The sequence below is a fragment of the Chiroxiphia lanceolata genome, chromosome 10 (assembly GCF_009829145.1).
Source record: "Chiroxiphia lanceolata isolate bChiLan1 chromosome 10, bChiLan1.pri, whole genome shotgun sequence".
Lineage (NCBI taxonomy): Eukaryota > Metazoa > Chordata > Aves > Passeriformes > Pipridae > Chiroxiphia > Chiroxiphia lanceolata.
This window is the reverse complement of record NC_045646.1, coordinates 1,592,291-1,609,703: the sequence shown is the minus strand read 5'-3', so window position 1 is coordinate 1,609,703 and position 17,413 is coordinate 1,592,291. Positions and strand designations below refer to the sequence as shown.

The 17,413-nt window shown below is 50.3% G+C and overlaps 2 protein-coding genes across 4 annotated transcripts; one reads left to right on the top strand and one right to left on the bottom strand.

Moving 5' to 3' along the window:
• Positions 1-365: 365 nt before the first annotated feature.
• On the bottom strand, positions 366-16,722 carry GFM1 (G elongation factor mitochondrial 1). Its single transcript, XM_032697816.1, has 18 exons — positions 16,602-16,722; positions 15,791-15,943; positions 15,386-15,518; positions 14,721-14,925; positions 13,940-14,056; positions 13,264-13,414; positions 12,997-13,151; positions 12,289-12,373; positions 11,508-11,645; positions 10,919-11,020; positions 10,763-10,819; positions 10,244-10,381; positions 9,487-9,569; positions 3,400-3,562; positions 2,435-2,579; positions 1,635-1,795; positions 1,057-1,110; positions 366-795 (listed from the first exon to the last, which is right to left on the bottom strand). Exons 1-18 carry the CDS (start codon positions 16,653-16,655, stop codon positions 664-666), a joined length of 2,226 nt encoding a protein of 741 aa, XP_032553707.1. The 5' UTR covers positions 16,656-16,722; the 3' UTR covers positions 366-663.
• On the top strand, positions 4,037-9,811 carry LXN (latexin). Of its 3 annotated transcripts, XM_032697819.1 has the most exons (6): positions 4,037-4,165; positions 5,106-5,168; positions 5,691-5,865; positions 6,427-6,563; positions 8,235-8,297; positions 9,166-9,811. In XM_032697819.1, the coding sequence occupies exons 1-6, from the start codon at positions 4,037-4,039 to the stop codon at positions 9,259-9,261; spliced, it is 663 nt and encodes a 220-aa protein (XP_032553710.1). In that variant the 3' UTR covers positions 9,262-9,811. The 3 variants fall into 3 exon arrangements, with proteins under 3 accessions (XP_032553710.1, XP_032553708.1, XP_032553711.1); XM_032697817.1 differs by lacking the exon at positions 9,166-9,811 and having other exon boundaries at positions 8,235-9,155; XM_032697820.1 differs by lacking the exons at positions 5,691-5,865; positions 6,427-6,563; positions 9,166-9,811 and having other exon boundaries at positions 8,235-9,155.
• Positions 16,723-17,413: the final 691 nt, after the last annotated feature.

Genomic DNA, 17,413 nt, shown 5'->3' with positions numbered 1-17,413 from the left:
ATCCACATCACAAGCCCATACAGGAATTCCAGGTTGTTCCCAGCTTTGGGAAGAGTTAACTCCCACCAACACCCTTCTCAACTCTGTTGTGCCACCAGTGAAAAGCAGATTTGGTGCCAGGGCAGTGGCACTGAGCGATGGCTTTGCCCAGTGGGTGGAGACTTTGGAGGATCCTGTGCCATTTCTGGAGGATTTGGAGGGAAAAGTGGCATTTTTCCCTGGAGGGAAGCTGGGAGCATCCTGTGAGATGTGCTCAGTGTGGGCTGACAACTCACTCCCTGTGCCTGTCCAGCAGCTCCTACCCGACTCTGCTGCCTCAACGTTTTCAAACTTCCCAAACCTAATTACACAATAATGATGTATCAAAGTAAAAAATACAATTATTTTAATAGAACTTAATTAAGATGAATTTCAAGACCAATTATCAGCCGTGTTTTAACATCTATTTGGTTAAGGACAGCATTTACACGTGAACAATTCCACTGTGATCCTCTGGTGGCTCCTGAGAATTCCACAGAGGAAGGGTATGATGACAAAATTCCAAGTCCAAATCCCACTGCAGCCTGCCTTCCCCAGCCAGCCTTCTCTGCTTCCATGGCTTGGAAAACTGAGCTGTTGGAGGAGATTGGGAAAAACTGTTCAAAGGACTCCAGAGGAGTCAGATCAGCTCTTGGCTTTGCCCTTTTTGGCAGGAAGTCGCCCCGTTGCTTCCAGGTATTTGTTGATTATTTCTTCCTGAGTGCTGGGTGAACACGGGTGGTATCTGGAGTATTCCATGGTATATTCCCCCTTTCCCTGTAAAATTGGGAAAAGAAAGTCCACGTGAGGATGGGACACGTGTAACCGTGCTGAGCAGAAGGTCACACCCAAGAATCCTTCACAATCCCACACAAACAAAACCCAAAGCATGGATGAATTTTTCGAGCAGGAACGACCCAGCTCTGGGTTTGGTTTTTATCTCCTTCCCTGCCGCAGGTGCTATGGATGCAATGATGCAAAGTAGCCCAAATTTAGAGAAATAAACACGTTTAAGCAAAAAGGACGTGGAGGACTCACCTCTGTGCAGGACCTCAGCTCGGTGGCATATCCAAACATATCGTTCAGTGGCACCTGAAATCCCAACACAGGCTGGTAAAAACAAAACACTTTTTCCATCAACTTTGAGTCACCACCTAATTGATCCCAATTCTGACACAAAGAGTCAGTGCTGCCTGTAAAAAGCTCGGATTGAATGAGCTGGTGTTGTAAAGTACTTGTTATTTTAACTGATTTATACTTGCAAGGAAACTTGAAAAATCTGAGAGTCTGAATGCACCAGGAACTGGAACATCCTGGATTCAGGGCTGTGTCATCCAGAGATCACAAGGTTTGAGATAACTCCAGACTGGAGCTCTAATTAAATTCCTCAGTTTAGGAAGCAGAAGGGATGCAGAGCAGCCCAAAGCCAAGGCTTTGCCGAGATGATTTTCCCTCCCACCACCCAACAGGAAAACACACGTTTTTAGAAGGGACATAAGAAAGGGAACAAGGAAAACGAGTCAACCTGGTTCCAAGTCTATCCACAGAAACTAAGGAAAACAGTGATGGAGTCAAAAGGCAACAGGAGGAAAGGAAGAGCTGGGAACAGCACAAACCTCAGCATAGAGGGTGAAGTAGCCCTCTGCCCCGTCCTGCCCCGTGATGACCCCGTGGCGCCGGTTGATCCCAGCTATGACAGCTCCCTGGAATTCTGTGGGAGCCATCACCTCCACGGCCATGATGGGCTCAATGATTCGCACCGTGGCGTTTTCCATGGCTGGGAAAAACAGCGGGAGAAACAATCCAGCATCACAAGCCTGGGGTAAGTTCAGATACTGCCACGCACAGCAACAAATGGTTCGTGGTAATGCCAAGTGTTTCCTACGACAGCGAGGGAAAACAAGCAGCTCTGTGGAATTCCAGCTCCCCAGCCTGTTATTCCTGACACCATAATCACAGTCATTAAGGTTGGAAAAGACCTGCAAAGTCATCAAATCCAACCTCTGACCCTAAACCATGTTGTGAAGTGCCACATCCAGGAGCAATTCCAGGGATTGTGACTCCACCAATTCCCTGTCCCAGTGCTTCACCACTCCTCCAGTGAAGACATTTTTCCTAAAAAAGGCACAGTTTGACCAAATGTTCTCTTCCTACCCTGTAAGGATGGTGCTGCTGGTGTTTCTGTACTGGATTCCAGCAAAACAGGATCTCTTTCACAGAACCACAAGAACTGCTGTGCCTCCCTCAAAAATTCCATAAACTCTTACACTGTGCTCTACACAAGTGGCCAAACTTTGGATGGATGGATGGATAGGTGGATGGATACCCCAAATAACAAAAGAACCTACAGAAACGAGGCTGTTAAATTCAGCCCCAGCAATAACAGCCAGGACACATCCAAGCAAGGAGCTCCTACCTTGTTTTAGGGCTCCTTCTCCTGCCCTAATGAAGGAGATCTCGTTGGAGTCCACCATGTGATGGGCACCATCCTCCAGGACGAACCTGATCCCGGAGATCTTGTGCCCGGACACCAGACCCTTCTCGCAGGCATCCCGGAATCCCTGGAACAACAGCTCCAAATCAGCACCAGGAATCTGGAACCTCTGTGCTGTCAGTCTTTGGCACCTCAGTTGGATACTGATACTTTTTAAAAAAACTAAAAAACCAAGGAACAAGGAAAACCACCCCCAGGATTTGGCTTTCTAAGGGACTGCATGGCCAAAACCCCAAAGAATGCTTTGTGTGGAAAGAGCTCCTGCCTGGAGAACAAGATTCCTTTAAGGCTGCGTGTTTTTTTCAGGATTTTGCAGAAGTCTTCAAGTGTTGCATCACAGAATAATGAAGGAATTATTCTGAGTTATCATAGGAATTCCAAGATAATGGCAGGCTAATTAAAATAGTCTGTGACAAATCTTACAGAGAGACAGTCACAGAGATGGAAAAGGAATTCAGAGATGAATTGGGAATTCAGGCAGGAAATGCAGCTTAATTGCAGCTTCCTACATAACTGGCCTCAGAGAAGTCACAGAAAAAGTCCCATATTTTGGGGTTAGAGATGAGAATTGTGGGGCCACAACCAAAAGCAGAAGGGCCAGTAAGAAGCAGATTGAGCAGGAGGCTTGTTGGACTGTGAGCAAGGAAAGGAGGCACTGCCAGGGAAACAGAGCCAGCACACACCACCAAAGCAAACACAGCAGCTTCTAAAGGTAGTGGAAACCCCAGGAATGTGAGATATGAAGTAAAACCACACAAATGATTCTGTTTCCACTGAAGAAACCGGAAAAGCCCCCTTGCCGGTGGCAAGGCCAGCACAGCAAATGTGGGTGATATGGCAAGAAAACACAAAAATCAGTATTTGCTGTACACACAAATGGTTTGTACCTTTTCCACAGCGGGCACGAATTGTTTGGGAATATTTGTGCCAACGGTTCTGTCTTCAAACTCTACTTTGGTGTAGTCCTCGGGATCCAGGGGCTCCAGCACCCCGATGACTTTGCCGTACTGGCCTGCTCCTCCTGTCTGCTTCTTGTGGGTGAACTCAAACCTGAAAACAAACAACACCCCGAACACATGAGCCTGCTGCAACCCCAGGGAAAAATTCCCATTCTGCAGTTCATAGAACCCCAGACTGCTTTGGGTTGGAAGGGAATGTAAAGGTTATGGAGTCCACCCCTGCCACGGGCAGGGACACCTTCCACTAGCCCAGGTTGCTCCAACCTGGCCTTGGACACTTCCAGGGCTGGGGCAGCCACAGCTTCTTCCGGGCAACCTGTGCCTGTTCCCCACAGGGAAGGATTTCTCCCCACTATCCCACCTAACCCTGTTCGCAGTTAAAACCTTCATTCCCTCCAGCCAGTCCGCGTTCTCTCGGCAGCATCAGCGCCGTCCCCGCCCGCTCCCCGGGGCGGGACCCGCCGCCCGCGGTCCCTCCCCGTGCCGGTGCCTTCCTGCGGGCGGAGGAAGCTGCGTGGCCGTGGAGCTGCCCCCGGCCCAGTTCCCAGCGGGCCGGGCCGTGGCCATGGAGCTGCCCCCGGCCCAGTTCCCAGCCCGCCGTGCCGCCGCCGTGGCCGTGGCGTTCCTGCGGTACCGGCGGGGCGGCCCCGCGCGGGCGCCGCGGCTGCGGGAGCTGCGCCGGGCGCGCACCCAGGTGAGAGCGGCACCGGGAGCGAGGGGCGGCAATTAAACCCCCGAGAACTGCCCTCCAGGAGGGCGCCGGAGCTCGGGGACAGCTGCCCAGGGAGGGCGTGGAGTCTCCTCTCTGGAGACACCCCAGTCCCACCCGGAGCGTCCCTGTGCCACCCGCTCCCCCGAGGTCCCCTCCAACCCCCGCTATCCTGGGATTCTGTGTCACCGCGCCTCTGCCCACCCACGTTTGGGGGGCACGGCAGGATCGGTGTGTCCCGAACAGCCCGGGGGCTGGCAGCAGTCGGGCAGGCTGGGAAGGTGGAATACACCCCGTGCTGTTCCCACGATGGCATCGGGCCCGGAGAACCTCCCAAGGACACTCAGGAGGGAGGAGGGTGCTCGGCTGCCAGGACACACCTCGCTGCTCACCTGGGCTGGGTTACAGGGAAACCCATGAGAACAGGGCACAGCAAACCCCACCTGTGAGAACAGGGCACAAAACCCCAAAACAGGGGCACAGCAACCCCCCCACTCCCTTCAGTCATTACAGCCAAAAACCTCCATGACATGATTCATAATGAACTGCAAAAGGGACTTCATTTGAGGAGTCACTGAGCACTCCCACCTGAGTATTTAACCAGCAGCACATTGCTGGATGGAATCACATGGGGAGCCCCAAAATGTTAATTCAGGGGTATTCAGGGCTAGAAATGAGGGTGGGGAGGCCCTGGCACAGGCTGCCCAGAGAAGCTGTGGCTGCCCCATCCCTGGAAGTGTCCAAGGCCAGGTTGGAGCAACCTGGGCTAGTGGAAGGTGTCCCTGCCCATGGCAGGGGGTGGGACTGGATGAGTTTTAAATTCCCTCCCAATCCAAACCATCCCATGATTCTCTGATCTTGTCCACCATGCAAAGTCATTCAACATTTGACAAAATAAACAGCCTCAATGTTTTCCCTTTCTTAGGACATCAAGGATGTTGGGCACAAGTACTGCCTGGAACTGGAGCTGGAAGATGTCCTGGACAAAGTGAGTTCAGGTTGATTTAATCAAACACTCTGAGGGCAGAGCTTGGCAGCACTGATGTGTCATAAACTCACTTGATGCCACTGTTCTGGCTCAGGCCAGGGGACACACCAACTAATCATATTTGGAATCATGTTTCTGATTTTCTATCCTGCAAATCAGGTAAAAAAAGGCTAAATTTTACCACCATAAAAGCCCTGCCCATGTGGTACCTTCCACTCCAGCACCAGACAGTGCTGGAGGGATGACAAGGACATTTCAGTGTCACTCAGCTCCAAGTGAACAGCACAAGGGACATTCTGCACCCCACCCACTGCCCTTCCCATCACTGCAGAAAGCAAATCACCTTTATGCATTCACAGATAAACCGTGAATTTAACCTTGTCTTAAATAATCACAAATCTCTCTGGGCCAGACTCAGAGAAAACAGCAAGTCCAAAAAAAAAGACATGTTAGAAGTGCAAATTACCCACATTATACATGTACTTAATGAAATATTAATGCACATAATTAACTCTGTGACAGGACAGTACTGTTAACTGCACTGCTGAGGTTCTGTATCATCTGGGCAACAAAAACATTGCTCCAGATGTGCAGTTCACACTTGAAGGAGAACTAAAGAGCACAGAGGAAGCAGATCACATGTTCTACACTCGAATCAGGAGCCTGGAAAAAGAGCTTGTGGCAGAGAACATTCCAGGTACAAGGATGGGGCTGGGGGAGAAGGATCAGGCCTCCCCCCTGCTCTGAACACGTGCTGCTTCCCTTTCTCTGTCTGGGGGTCTCTCAGTTACAGCTACTCAATTTATTCTGATTCCTGAAATCCAGAATTGAGGCCTGATTTGCATGTGGCTGTTCTGCAGAACCACCTGCCACTGTCACCTCTGCCTGCTCCCTCTGAGCTGTCCTTGGCACAGCACATCCCACACCCTGACTGCACAACGAGGGGCTGCTCTGACTTCAGAGCCTTGAAAACTTGATATGTCAGGGGAAAAAAGTGGAGAACAACACCCTGGAGGTGTCCAAGGCTAGGCTGGACGAGGCTTGGAGCAACCTTGGCTAGTGGAAGGTGAACTTCAAGGTCCCTTCCAAGCCAAACCACGCTGTGATTCCACAGGAGGAATCACTGCGGGGATGGAGCAGCTCTTCCAAGATCCCGTGGAAGGTTTTGTGACATGGAAGGGAGTGACTTTTTAGCACCAGGTGATGAAGTTCTGTTGCTGGCTCTTGTTTAACCCCCAGGAATTGTTTTGTTTCCCAGACAGCCACGGCCACGTGCCCCCAGAGCTGGAGCCCCTCCACCTGCTCGCCTGGGTCGCCTCGGGGTACCTGGTGTGGCAGAATTCCACAGAAAACACCCAGCTCCAGCTGGCCCAAATCAAACATGTGAAGCAGGTGGTAAGTCTCCATCAGTCACAGAATTCCAGGGTGGTTTGGGTGGGAAGGGACCTTAAAGCCTATCCAGTGCCACCCCCTGCCATGGGCAGGGACACCTTCCACCAGCCCAGGTTGCTCCAAGCCCCGTCCAACCTGGCCTGGGACACTCTCAGGGTGTTCTCCTCCACTTCTTTCCCCTGACATATATTCCAACCTGGCCTTGGCTCTCAATGCTCTGCAAGAAAAATAGTGTTCAGGAGCTGAGCAGGGACTAGAGCAGAGCTGGATCCACATTCTTAAAAATCCACATTCAGGAAACCTCAGTTATGTCTGAACATCCTGCTCTGGTTTGGTTTTAAGAATCCAGTCCAGTGTTTGAATTTTGTTCCACTACCCCTTCCCTCTAATCAAACAGCAGTTAGGGGAGAGAACCTAAAAGGGATTTTTACTGAAGCTCTTGGACTTCCCTTATCATGATGAGCATCAATTGAGTTTATGGTGAGAAACCTGAATTGAGGAAGACAAAAGGGGAACACGAGGGAGAAAGGGAACAGAATATTCCAGAATAAAATATTTCCTGTTTTATGTCTGGGTGGTTACAAGGGATGGGTTTATCTTGAGCACACCTGGATCTGCCCTAAGCTCAGGAATCAAAACCTGGCAAATCTCACTGTAGCTCCTGACATTAATTGAGTCATTAATTGCCACCACCAGGCCTGACAGACTCCTTGCCTGGAACAGGCTTAAGTGAGAGAAAGCACTTTGCTTTCACAAAACTTACTGTCACAGCCAAATCCTTTGGGTTTGATTTGTAAATTAATAGAATTCTATAGATTCTCCCTAATTCCTCTGCTCTGTTTGGAAAAAAAAATATATTGTGAGTTAAGAATAACCTCTAAAGGGCTGGTCAGCTTTAAATCTGAGGCAATTTTTTATGTGAGCCAAGATAAAGAAACAGGATTTAGAGAACCCAAAGCCCAAATGTTTTTGCCACTCAGAACAGCCAGTGAATTCCCAGGAAGTGCTGGGGATGAAGGAGAGACAAATTGCTTCAGGGAGCAGGATTTGTGAATGTTTTGCTCCCTCTGATGGCATCTTGGAGCAATTCACAGCTGCTGCAGGGCTGTGCACCAGAAAGAGTTCAAAGATTTTAAACCCCTTTTTAACAAATTCGAGGACAAGGCAGACAGAAAACTATTAAATTAACCCAGCTGCTACCTCTCTTGGGGAATTCTGTTCCTTTTCCCTGAAAAATACATGGGAAAACAGTGTATTCCAAAGGCCAGTGTATATTTTGTCACTCACAGAATCCCTGTGAGGCCTCTGGGGTGTGTCCTTATCCTACTGACAATTTGATTTGGGATTATCTGGGTTAAACTGACACCTTGTAGGTGTTCCCATCCCAAAGGAGTTCCTGAAGTTGATATTTATCTGATTTCTTTAAGGGAGGCATTAGCAGAGTTTTAAGCCTCACATTCATCTCTCCAGTGCAAGTTTGGAGTGACAAAAACATAGATCAGGATCCTTTTTGTTTTGTCACAATGACTGAGCTCCACCTGCTTTACTGGTTATAAAAAGCTGTTTTACCTGAAATACAGCAGGGAATTCTTGGGGTAACCAAAGAGAACTGACTCACTGCTCTGTAGGTGGGGAGAAGCCCCAAATTCAGCCCTTTTCACCTTGTTTTTCCAGAGGAGAAGTGATGAATATCTGCAGTTTGACTACGTGGTTCTGCTGCACGAAATGGTGTCCCAGGTAAATAATGGATTTCTAAAAAGCCTTTTTTGTTGTTGTGTGAAGCCTGGCAGCTCTGCAGCCTCTAGCTCAGGCACACAGATGGTGGAGTGGACAAAGTGGGTGAGGGGGAGGTCAGGGCCACCTTCTCTGTCCATCCCAGCATTCCAGGACACAACAGCAGCAATTTCCAGCTGTTTCTGGGCTTTCTTGGGAATGGCTGGGGTTTCAAAACACTGGTGCTTCACAGCTCTTTCCTCCTGGGAGATCCCAGTGCCAAACTGGGCGGGGATCGAGGGAAGCAGCAGCATCCTGGAGTGCTCAGCAGAATTCCAGGGGGCTGGGAATGCTCCCATGCCAGAGGACAGCACTGGTGCCCAGTAAGAGACCTCACCTATCCCAGTTATCCCAGCACAAACTGGTTCCCAGCAGAGTATTCACACTTGGAGCCATTCCCCATCATAATTCTGTGATCTGAGCAAGTGTTTTCATAAGGAAAACACAGAAAACATGAAAGAGAAGTTCCTGATTGTGCAACCTCCTGGAAAAACCACCCAGGGATCTCCCGCCCAGCTCCAGCTCCGCTGCTTCCAAGCCCCTGCACTCTCAAGTTTTAAATTAACAGAATTCTATGGATTCTCCCAGTTTTTCTGTGTGTTTGGAGAAGACAGACTGTGAGTTAAGAGTAACTCCTAAGGTGATGCTCAGCTTTAAATTTAAACCAAGGTCAGCTTTAAATTCAAATTTAAACCAAGGTCAGCTTTAAATTCCAGCCAGGTTCACTCGGGGCACCTGCAGTGGGTTTGGTTCCTGAGTTTTCCACGGAGGGAAATTCCTGACTAACCAAGAGAATGGAAGCCCAGTTTGTTCCCTGTTGTCACTCCCACAGGAGATCATTCCCTGGGAGATGACAGTGCTGTGGCACCCTCGGGATGGTGTCCAAGTGACACGGGAGAGCCGCCAGCCCGGACACACCTCAGGATGAGGGACCCCCTGATCCCACCTGGAAGCAGCTCCAGAGCTCCAGCAGGCATTTGGAGGGAGGGCACAGGAGGGGAAGCGGTGGAGAAACAATCAGGGTACAAAGACAATAAATTAAACTTCTCCTGTGCCTTGAGCTTGGATCTGATCTTTTCTTTTCTTCCCTGCTGCTTAATCAAATGCTGCATCCAAAGAAACGACTAAAACAATTCCCAGAGGGAATACTCACGGCACAGGTGCAGAGATGTTCTCCCTGAAGGCAACTTTGGGCTTCCCCATGGTGCAAGGACAACCATATTCCCTCTCCATTCGCTGCAGGAAAGAACCCAGAGTTGTTCCATTAGAGCAATTCTTTGGAAATTATTGGATTAATTTAATCAGGGTTAACCAGGGGTTTTTCATGGATTTTTGGGGGCTTTTTGTTCGTTTTTTTTTAATGTTATACATTGTTCACTGTCATTCTGCATCCAACTTTAAGATCTACACAGGGAAAGGGAACAGCATTAATTTTTCTATTAAAGTTTAAGTTTTTCAAGACAAAAGCATCTTTTCTTCGTTCTGTCAACATTTCAGACACATCTCTTGTGTTAATTAAAATACAGACATCAACTGGAATGAGACTAATCACTGTAAGTAACTATTCCCTTCTCCCTGCATCAGCTTTTATATGGAAGGATACATTTAAAACCACAGAAACACAGAATTTTTCTGTAGTAATTAATTATTATTAATTAGTAATTAATTATAAGCAAAGGCTGCTAAAGCAAAGTGTAGTGTTTAATCCATTTTTATGGATTTGAACTGAAGAAGTGAAAATATTCCAGGCAGAAGTTTCCTTTAAAATGGAGAGAAAGAACCTGCAGAATTTGATTTACAGTTAAACTCTTCCCAAAGCAGCTGGAAAGAAGAAAGAGGAGGAGGAAAAGGAAGGAGAATTCGTGGTTGGAAAACCAGTGAAAAGCAGTGGAATCTGCTTTCCCAATTACCTGGGCATAGATTTCCAGGTGCAGCTCCCCCATCCCAGAAACGATGGTCTCCTTGCTCTCATCATCAAAGTGGACTCTAAAAGTGGGATCTTCCCTCGTGAAGCGGTTCAGGCCTTTGGAAAACTTGTCAAAGTCATTCTGAAATGCAATTAAACACACGAGATTTGCTCAAATTCCAGAAATTATCCACGAAAAAGGCCTCGACTTTTCCTATCAACTGCTGAGCACTTCTGCTCTCTGAGGTGATTTTCTGAAACACTTCTAACTGTGTTTATTAATGTATTCATTGTGATTTAATTTCAAGTTCAGGTCAAAGAAATGCTCCTTATTTATGGCTGAGTGACACCATCCAGCCCAGCCACGCGCTGGGTTATCCAGAGATATAATCTCAGGGATTGTGGATAAAACACTTTCAAACAGTGCTTGTTTTAGCCTGTTCCTTATTTAAGCTGGATAAAATCCTAAAAAGCAGCAAAGGGAGGGGAAGCCAGGGGGAGATGTGGATCCCCAGGCTCCTACCTTGTTGGAAGGCTTCATGGCCACGGAAATGACGGCATCGGGGACGTGGATGGATTCCTGCAGTGGCCACCAAGGAAGAGGTGATGATTACAAACTTTCCCAGCAAAATCCTGGTAAATGCCAGTGCCTGAGGCCCTCAGGGAAAGGGGAACTCACCATGGAGATGGCAGTGCTGGTTTTATCAGTGAAGGTGTCCCCGCTGGCACAGTCAATCCCAAACAGGGCACAGATGTCTCCAGCATAAACTTCACTGACATCCTGGGGAAAGAAAAGTTTCCTGTTTAGTTAACACTGAGAGATAAGAGAAGCTGTGGCTGCCCCATCCCTGGGAGTGTCCAAGGCCAGGCTGGACAGGGCCTGGAGCAATCTGGGATCGTGGAAGGTGTCCCTGCCCATGGCAGGGGGTGGCACTGGATGGGCTTTAAGATCCTTCCAACCCAAACCATTCTGGGATTTCTCCTATGATTCTATAACCTACAAACTACACTTGGCTTACAGAAGACACATAAATATATTCTGTGTTTTAAAGCTTGACGTTAAGCTCCTCTAAAATTCCAGCTGGGATAAAATGCTCTGTAAATCTTCCACCTCTTTATTCCAAGGACAAAAGGGAGAGCTCGGCTTGGATGCCAACTTGTTCTAGTTTAAGGGTGTGAAGCAAACAATGTGCTGTGTTCCAGGCAGTCCTGGCCCACTGCAGGAATGTCAGACAGTGGCTCAGAGTCCATCCCTAGGGATCACTCACCTCCATGTTGTCCGAGTGCATCCGGATGAGCCTCTGCACTCGCACCCTCTTCCCAGTCCTGGTGTTGTAGATGTAATCAGACTTCTTCAGCATCCCCTGGTAAACTCTGATGTAGGTTAACTGCCCGAATTTACCAGCCTGGAAGCAAAATCCATGGAAAAAAAATCACGTATGATCCTTCTGGGAACCAAGAGCACTGTTACTGAAAGCATCACCTGCACTGACTGAATGTTTCTGGTTTGAATTTCCACACTAGAAGTGTAACCGAAACGTTTTTAAGAGTCCCAGCTTTCCCTCGGCTCTGGGATGGAATTTGGCATTTCCTGGCAATTTTCTGAACTCATTTCATCCCTCCCAAAACTTCCTAACAGAGACACACATTGACATGCAACGAGAAACCTCAAGTGCTGCTCTTTAGGCAGAAACAATTTGTTTCCTTAAAATTGTGCATTTTATTCTCTCCAAATCTCTCCTGTTCCATTGTTTTCAAACCCAGGATTTTTCTCTGAAAGTATCTGAAGTAACCCATAAGCCCCCCAGATGTTTAAGATTTAACTAAGAAAACCATGAAATATTTGAGGGACATGACCCATTCTAAACTTCCAAATTGGCAGTGTTGGACACACTGGTGGATTTTATGGTGGGAACCAGTTTTTTAAAGGTTAAGTTTAAACTGAATTTAAATATAAACTGATTTTAAAGCTTGCTCTACGTAACTTTGGCAGTCTCATCTGTTTGGAATCACTCTGTGAGTCATTAGGAAGGAACTCAGTGGACTCACCTCCAGTTTGAAGGCAAGGCCAATGAAAGGTTGGGAATCATCACGAGCAGAGTTCAACAGGAACTTGGATCCATCCTCAGAATCCCTTAAAAACAGGGATGGAGAGGGAGGTGAGGTTATGAGGCAACACAGGAGCCTCCTCTAAGCATCTATTGGTTCTTTACTGGCTTTTATGTTGGGGTTCACACCTAATTGTTGGACTTCTCTCCCAGGGAACAAGGGACAGGACAAGAGGGAATGGCCTCAAGCTGTGCCAGGGGAGGGTCAGGTTGGACATCAGGAGGAATTTCTTCCTGGAAAGGGTGCTCAAGCCCTGGAAGGGGCTGAAGGCTTGATGGGCTGCCATCATTTCTGATGAACTACCTCATAATCATTTTCCACATTTAATGTGTTAATAACACCAGTATAAAGGGTAACCCTCAGAGGAAAGGAGCTCTCAGTTTTGGGAGTTTGTGCCAAATTCTGGTGCCATTATTTAATACAAATGGTAAATGATCCTGGATCTTGTTTTTGATGTTTCCTGCTACGTATTAAACAGCTTTGAAACTATTCCATAGAATCCTGGAATAGTTTGGGTTGGAAAGGACCTTGAAGGCCTCCTAGTCCCATCCCCTGCCATGGGCAGGGACACCTTCCACTCATCCAGGTTGCTCCAAGCCCCGTCCAACCTGGCCTTGGACACTCTTGTTTGCTCCTGGCTGTCCTTACCCCTGGTTCAGAATAGCATAGTTCTCCACCTCAGAGGGATTGGGAAGGTATTCCAGGACAGCATCCAGCAGTGGCTGCACCCCTTTGTTCTTCAGAGCACTTCCCACGAGGACTGGGGTAAAGGACTTATTCAGCGTCGCTCTTCTGATGGCAAGCTGGAAAACAGCCCTGGTAACTCTCCCCCTGCACCTTCAGGAGCCTGAGATTCCCTGGCTTCCCTGGGCATCTCCACTCCTGGAGCAAGGAGCTGCACCCCTCTGGAGGTACCTTTAACTCAGCAGCCGTGGGAATCTTCTCTTCCAAGAACATCTCCCCGAGCTGATCGTCGGCGTTGGCGACGCACTCGATGAGCTCCCGGCGCCGCTCGGCAGCCTCCGCCCGCAGCTCGGCCGGGACCTCCTCAACACGAAGGGTCTGCCTGCACACACAGGGACAAACCATCACCCACAGGGCATGGACCACGTGGATCAACCTTTCCATCACTGCCATGAGCAGCCTGACCAAGAAAAACTCACTGTTGACACGGATAACGGGAAAAATCCCCTACGAGGATCAGCTTTGGCGCTTTGGCAGGAGAAGGTTCCTTCCCACTCCTGGCAGGAGTTTGAAGGATGCAGGACAACCTGTCCAACAGCCCCACCCACATCTTATCTTCATCCCAGAAGCCACCTGTGCACTGTCAGATCCCGTTATGGAGCAAGTCTCCCTGTTTCTCAGGGTGGGAAGTGTGGCCACCACCCCTTCCCACCAGCCAGCTCCTGCTGCAGCCACCCATCCCAGAGCTCACCTGCAGGGCCAGCGGATGGGAATGCTGGAGGCTGAGCTCAGCCCTGGCACAAGCCCCACCCTGATATTCCCAGAGAGCAGGGTTTCACCTCTGCAGGAGGAATTCCTCATGCAAAGAGCAGCTCCAGCCAAGAAAGGAGCAAGTTCCACAACTCACCCAAGTGCCCCATCAAAATAAATGGCTTTTTCTTCAATAAGATCTATAATTCCTTTAAAGTCTCCCTCCAGCCCAATTGGAATCTGGACAAAAGCTGCATTGTGTTTCAACTTGGACCTGAAAGAGGGAGAAAACAGAAATTAGTTCAAGAAAAGTGTTGTTTCTGTGGGTCTCCTCCAGGTAGTCTTTGAACAACCTCTCGCTCCCACAAAATCCCTGGATTTCATCCTTTGGGCAGTGCCAAGAATCTGTCAGTGCTGATAAAAACCACCCAGGTGTTTTCCAGGGTGGCTCAGCCCTCTGTATCCCAACAAGAACAGGGAGCAACTCCCCTGGGAAAGAAGGCAGAGGAGACTCGTTTGAGATTGATTATTTGATTAGGGGAGAGGCTTCTCCCTTCATGCATATTAATGAGTTATCTCACAGATCAAATTAGGAGCAAGGAGGATTCCAGGCATCCAAACCACCCCATCACCTCCCCGCTGGAATTCCAGCGGCACATGTGCTACCAGGATCCAGGGAAAACCAAAAGGCTGCTTTCCAGGTGGCTCCACATTTAATTCCATCAACAAAGTAAATATCAACCCCCAGCTCTTGGTCACTGCAAGTCTTGGCTGACCCCAATATTTGGGGTTTTTGGAGACTTATGGGTCAGATTAAGATCTGACCCCAAGTCAGGCATTCCCCAAACTGCAGCTACAAAGAGAACCCTCTCCAACATTCTTCCCCTGCCATGGGAGTATTCAGAATTATTTCCCAAGTCATTTTAACTGGTAAATACCTGAGTTGCTGCACGGCCCTGGCTGGGTTGGAGCCCATCCTGTCCAGTTTGTTGATGAAGGTCAGGAAGGGCACATTGTACCTCTTCATCTGCCTGTTCACAGTGATGGTCTGGCACTGGACTCCTCCAACAGCACAGAGCACCAGGATTGCTCCATCCAGGACTCTCAGAGACCTCTCCACTTCAATGGTGAAGTCCACGTGTCCTGAAGGACAATAAAACTCATTAATCATGATCAATGAGTGCAGAAAGGAGCAACAGCTAACAGAGTCAAACCCTCCAGCCACAGAGTCACCCCAGCTTGAGTGGCTGATCATGGAACCATGGAATGGTTTGGGTGGGAAGGAGCTTAAAGCTCATACAATCCCACCCCCTGCCATGGGCAGGGACACCTTCCAGTAGCCCAGGTTGCTCCAAGCCCCGTCCAACCTGGCCTTGGACACTTCCAGGGATCCGGGGGCAGCCACAGCTTCTCTGAGCAACCTGTGCCAGGGCCTCCCCAGCCCCACAGGGAAGGGTTTCTTCCTTTCTGAATTAAATCTCACCTAAATTCCCCCTCTGTCAGTTTGAATCCACGCCACATTGTCCTGTCACAACACAGAGATGGACCATGTCCTCTGTACCCATGAGGAACAGCAACCCCCAGGTGTTCCCAGCTCCCTCACCTGGGGTGTCAATGATGTTGATGTTGGTGTCTCTCCACATGGTGTAAGTGGCTGCAGACTGGATGGTGATGCCCCGCTGTCGCTCCAGCTCCATGGAATCCATCACAGCTCCAACTCCATCCTTACCTTTCACCTTAGGAAAAAAGAAATTAAAAAAAAATGTAGTCCCAGGAGTTTACTAAGAACGCATGTCCCATCCCTGGAGGTGCCCAAGGAAGGACTGGCCGTGGCACTCAGTGCTCTGGGCTGGGGGACAAGGTGGAGATGGGGCATGGGGTGGATTCGATGACCTTGGAGGGTTTTTCCAAGCTCAGTGATTCTGGGATTCAATCCCCTTGCCCTCCACTAATTTTTAAAGGGTTATCAGGGAAGCAGGAGGGTTTCAGGGCTCCCCTGCAGCCGCACCTCGTGCATCTGCGCGATCCTGCCCGTGTAGAACAGGATTCGCTCCGTCAGCGTCGTCTTCCCGGAGTCGATGTGGGCCGAGATCCCGATGTTGCGGATCCTCTCGTTGGGAAGGACCCCTGAGGAGCAGTGTCTGCAGGAGGTCAGGAGCAGCTGGAGGGCAAGAGGAGGTTGTGGGTTAGTGAGGAGCTGACCCAACACAGCAGCGAGTGACAGGACAAGAGCAAACAGCCTCAGGCTGTGCCAGGGGAGGCTCAGGTTGGATATCAGGAGGAATTTCTCCCTGGAAAGGGTGGTCAGGCCTTGGCAGGGGCTGCCCAGGGAGGTCTGGAGTCCCCATCCCTGGAGGTGTCCCAGGAAGGCCTGGCCGTGGCACTCAGTGCTCTGGGGGACACTCAGTGCTGGGGGACAGGGTGGGCATCGGGCACAGGGTGGGCTCGGAGATCCTGGAGGTCTTTTCCCACCCTAACTGCTCCTGTGACTCGCTGTGCCGATGGATAAAGTTCCCAACCGCTTCCCTACGGCCTCCGCTCTGTGTCACACCGGTCACTTAAGGCCGAATGGCCTTTCCAGGTCACCCGGGACTGTCCCCAGCGCGGACGCACCGCACGGCCCCTCCTCGCCAGCCCCACATCCCAACCCCGCTGACATTCCCGCTGTCCCGTGTCCCCCATCCCTGTGCCCGATCCCACGGGACGGGTCACGCGTGTCCCGCAGCCGCCGGGCGGTTCGGGCGGGCCCGGCCCGGCCCCTTCCCCTCCCGCCCCTCACAGCGGGGCCGCCGCCTCCTGAGGGGCCCCTCGGGTGGTACCTGGAGGTGCCGCGGGCGGCCCAGGGCCAGCCCGGCTCTCAACACCCTCAGCATGGCCCCGAGTGCAGCTCCAGCCCGGCTCCTGTCCCAGCCCGGCCCCGATCCCGGCTCCAATCCCGGCTCCAGCCCCGGGTCACTCCCGCCCCTTCCGGGGCCCCGCGCAGGCGCCGTCCGGGCCGGGACCCGCCGGGACGGACCGGGGGAACCGGGGATGGGGGAGGCTCCTCCCGACCCAATCCCGGCGGATTCCCGACCCTGATCCCCGCGCGGGGCATTCCCGGTGCGCACACGGGGAGTTCTCCAAGTGCGCCGTAGAACGGGAGCGGGACGGAGCCTGGGATGGAGTGAGGGGGCACCATCCACGGGCGGGCAGCTGGAGTTAGGGATTGTTAGTCATTAGCTACAGCTGCAGTTGTTTCTAATTACTAATTAGAAACAACTGTGAACAATTAGCGATTAGAAACAAGGGCTCTCCGTCCTAAGAGCATCAGAAGCGCAAGGACAAGGGGAAGGCGATCCCGTGATGTGCAGGACGGTGTGTGCGGCACAGGGACCCGTCTGGAACACGCTGTGAAACCTTAAATATGTTCTCAATATAAAAAAATTCCCCGCTGTTGGATAAACCAGGAAGTTTTTCATCCCGGGGAAGGCTCCAGGAGCAGCTCTGAAGTTGGGAATGGCCCAGCCCTCTCCATACTCGAGTCCCACTTCCAGCAGTTTCCTTCTCTCAAACTTTTTGTGGAAAAATCACATTTCCCTTTGGAAACTGAGGGGTTTCCATAGAACCCCGGAGTGGTTTGGGGTGGAAGGAC

Coding starts and splice junctions, on each gene's coding strand:
- LXN (XM_032697817.1), top strand. CDS start 4,037: ATGGAGCTGCCCCCGGCCCAGTTCCCAGCCCGCCGTGCCGCCGCCGTG. Junction 4,166..5,105: donor TGCGCCGGGCGCGCACCCAG/GTGAGAGCGGCA, acceptor TCCCTTTCTTAG/GACATCAAGGATGTTGGGCA. Junction 5,866..6,426: donor TGTGGCAGAGAACATTCCAG/GTACAAGGATGG, acceptor TTTGTTTCCCAG/ACAGCCACGGCCACGTGCCC.
- GFM1 (XM_032697816.1), bottom strand. CDS start 16,655: ATGCTGAGGGTGTTGAGAGCCGGGCTGGCCCTGGGCCGCCCGCGGCAC. Junction 13,152..13,263: donor CCACGGCTGCTGAGTTAAAG/GTACCTCCAGAG, acceptor GCTGTTTTCCAG/CTTGCCATCAGAAGAGCGAC. Junction 3,563..9,486: donor AACATCTCTGCACCTGTGCC/GTGAGTATTCCC, acceptor GTTTGTTTTCAG/GTTTGAGTTCACCCACAAGA.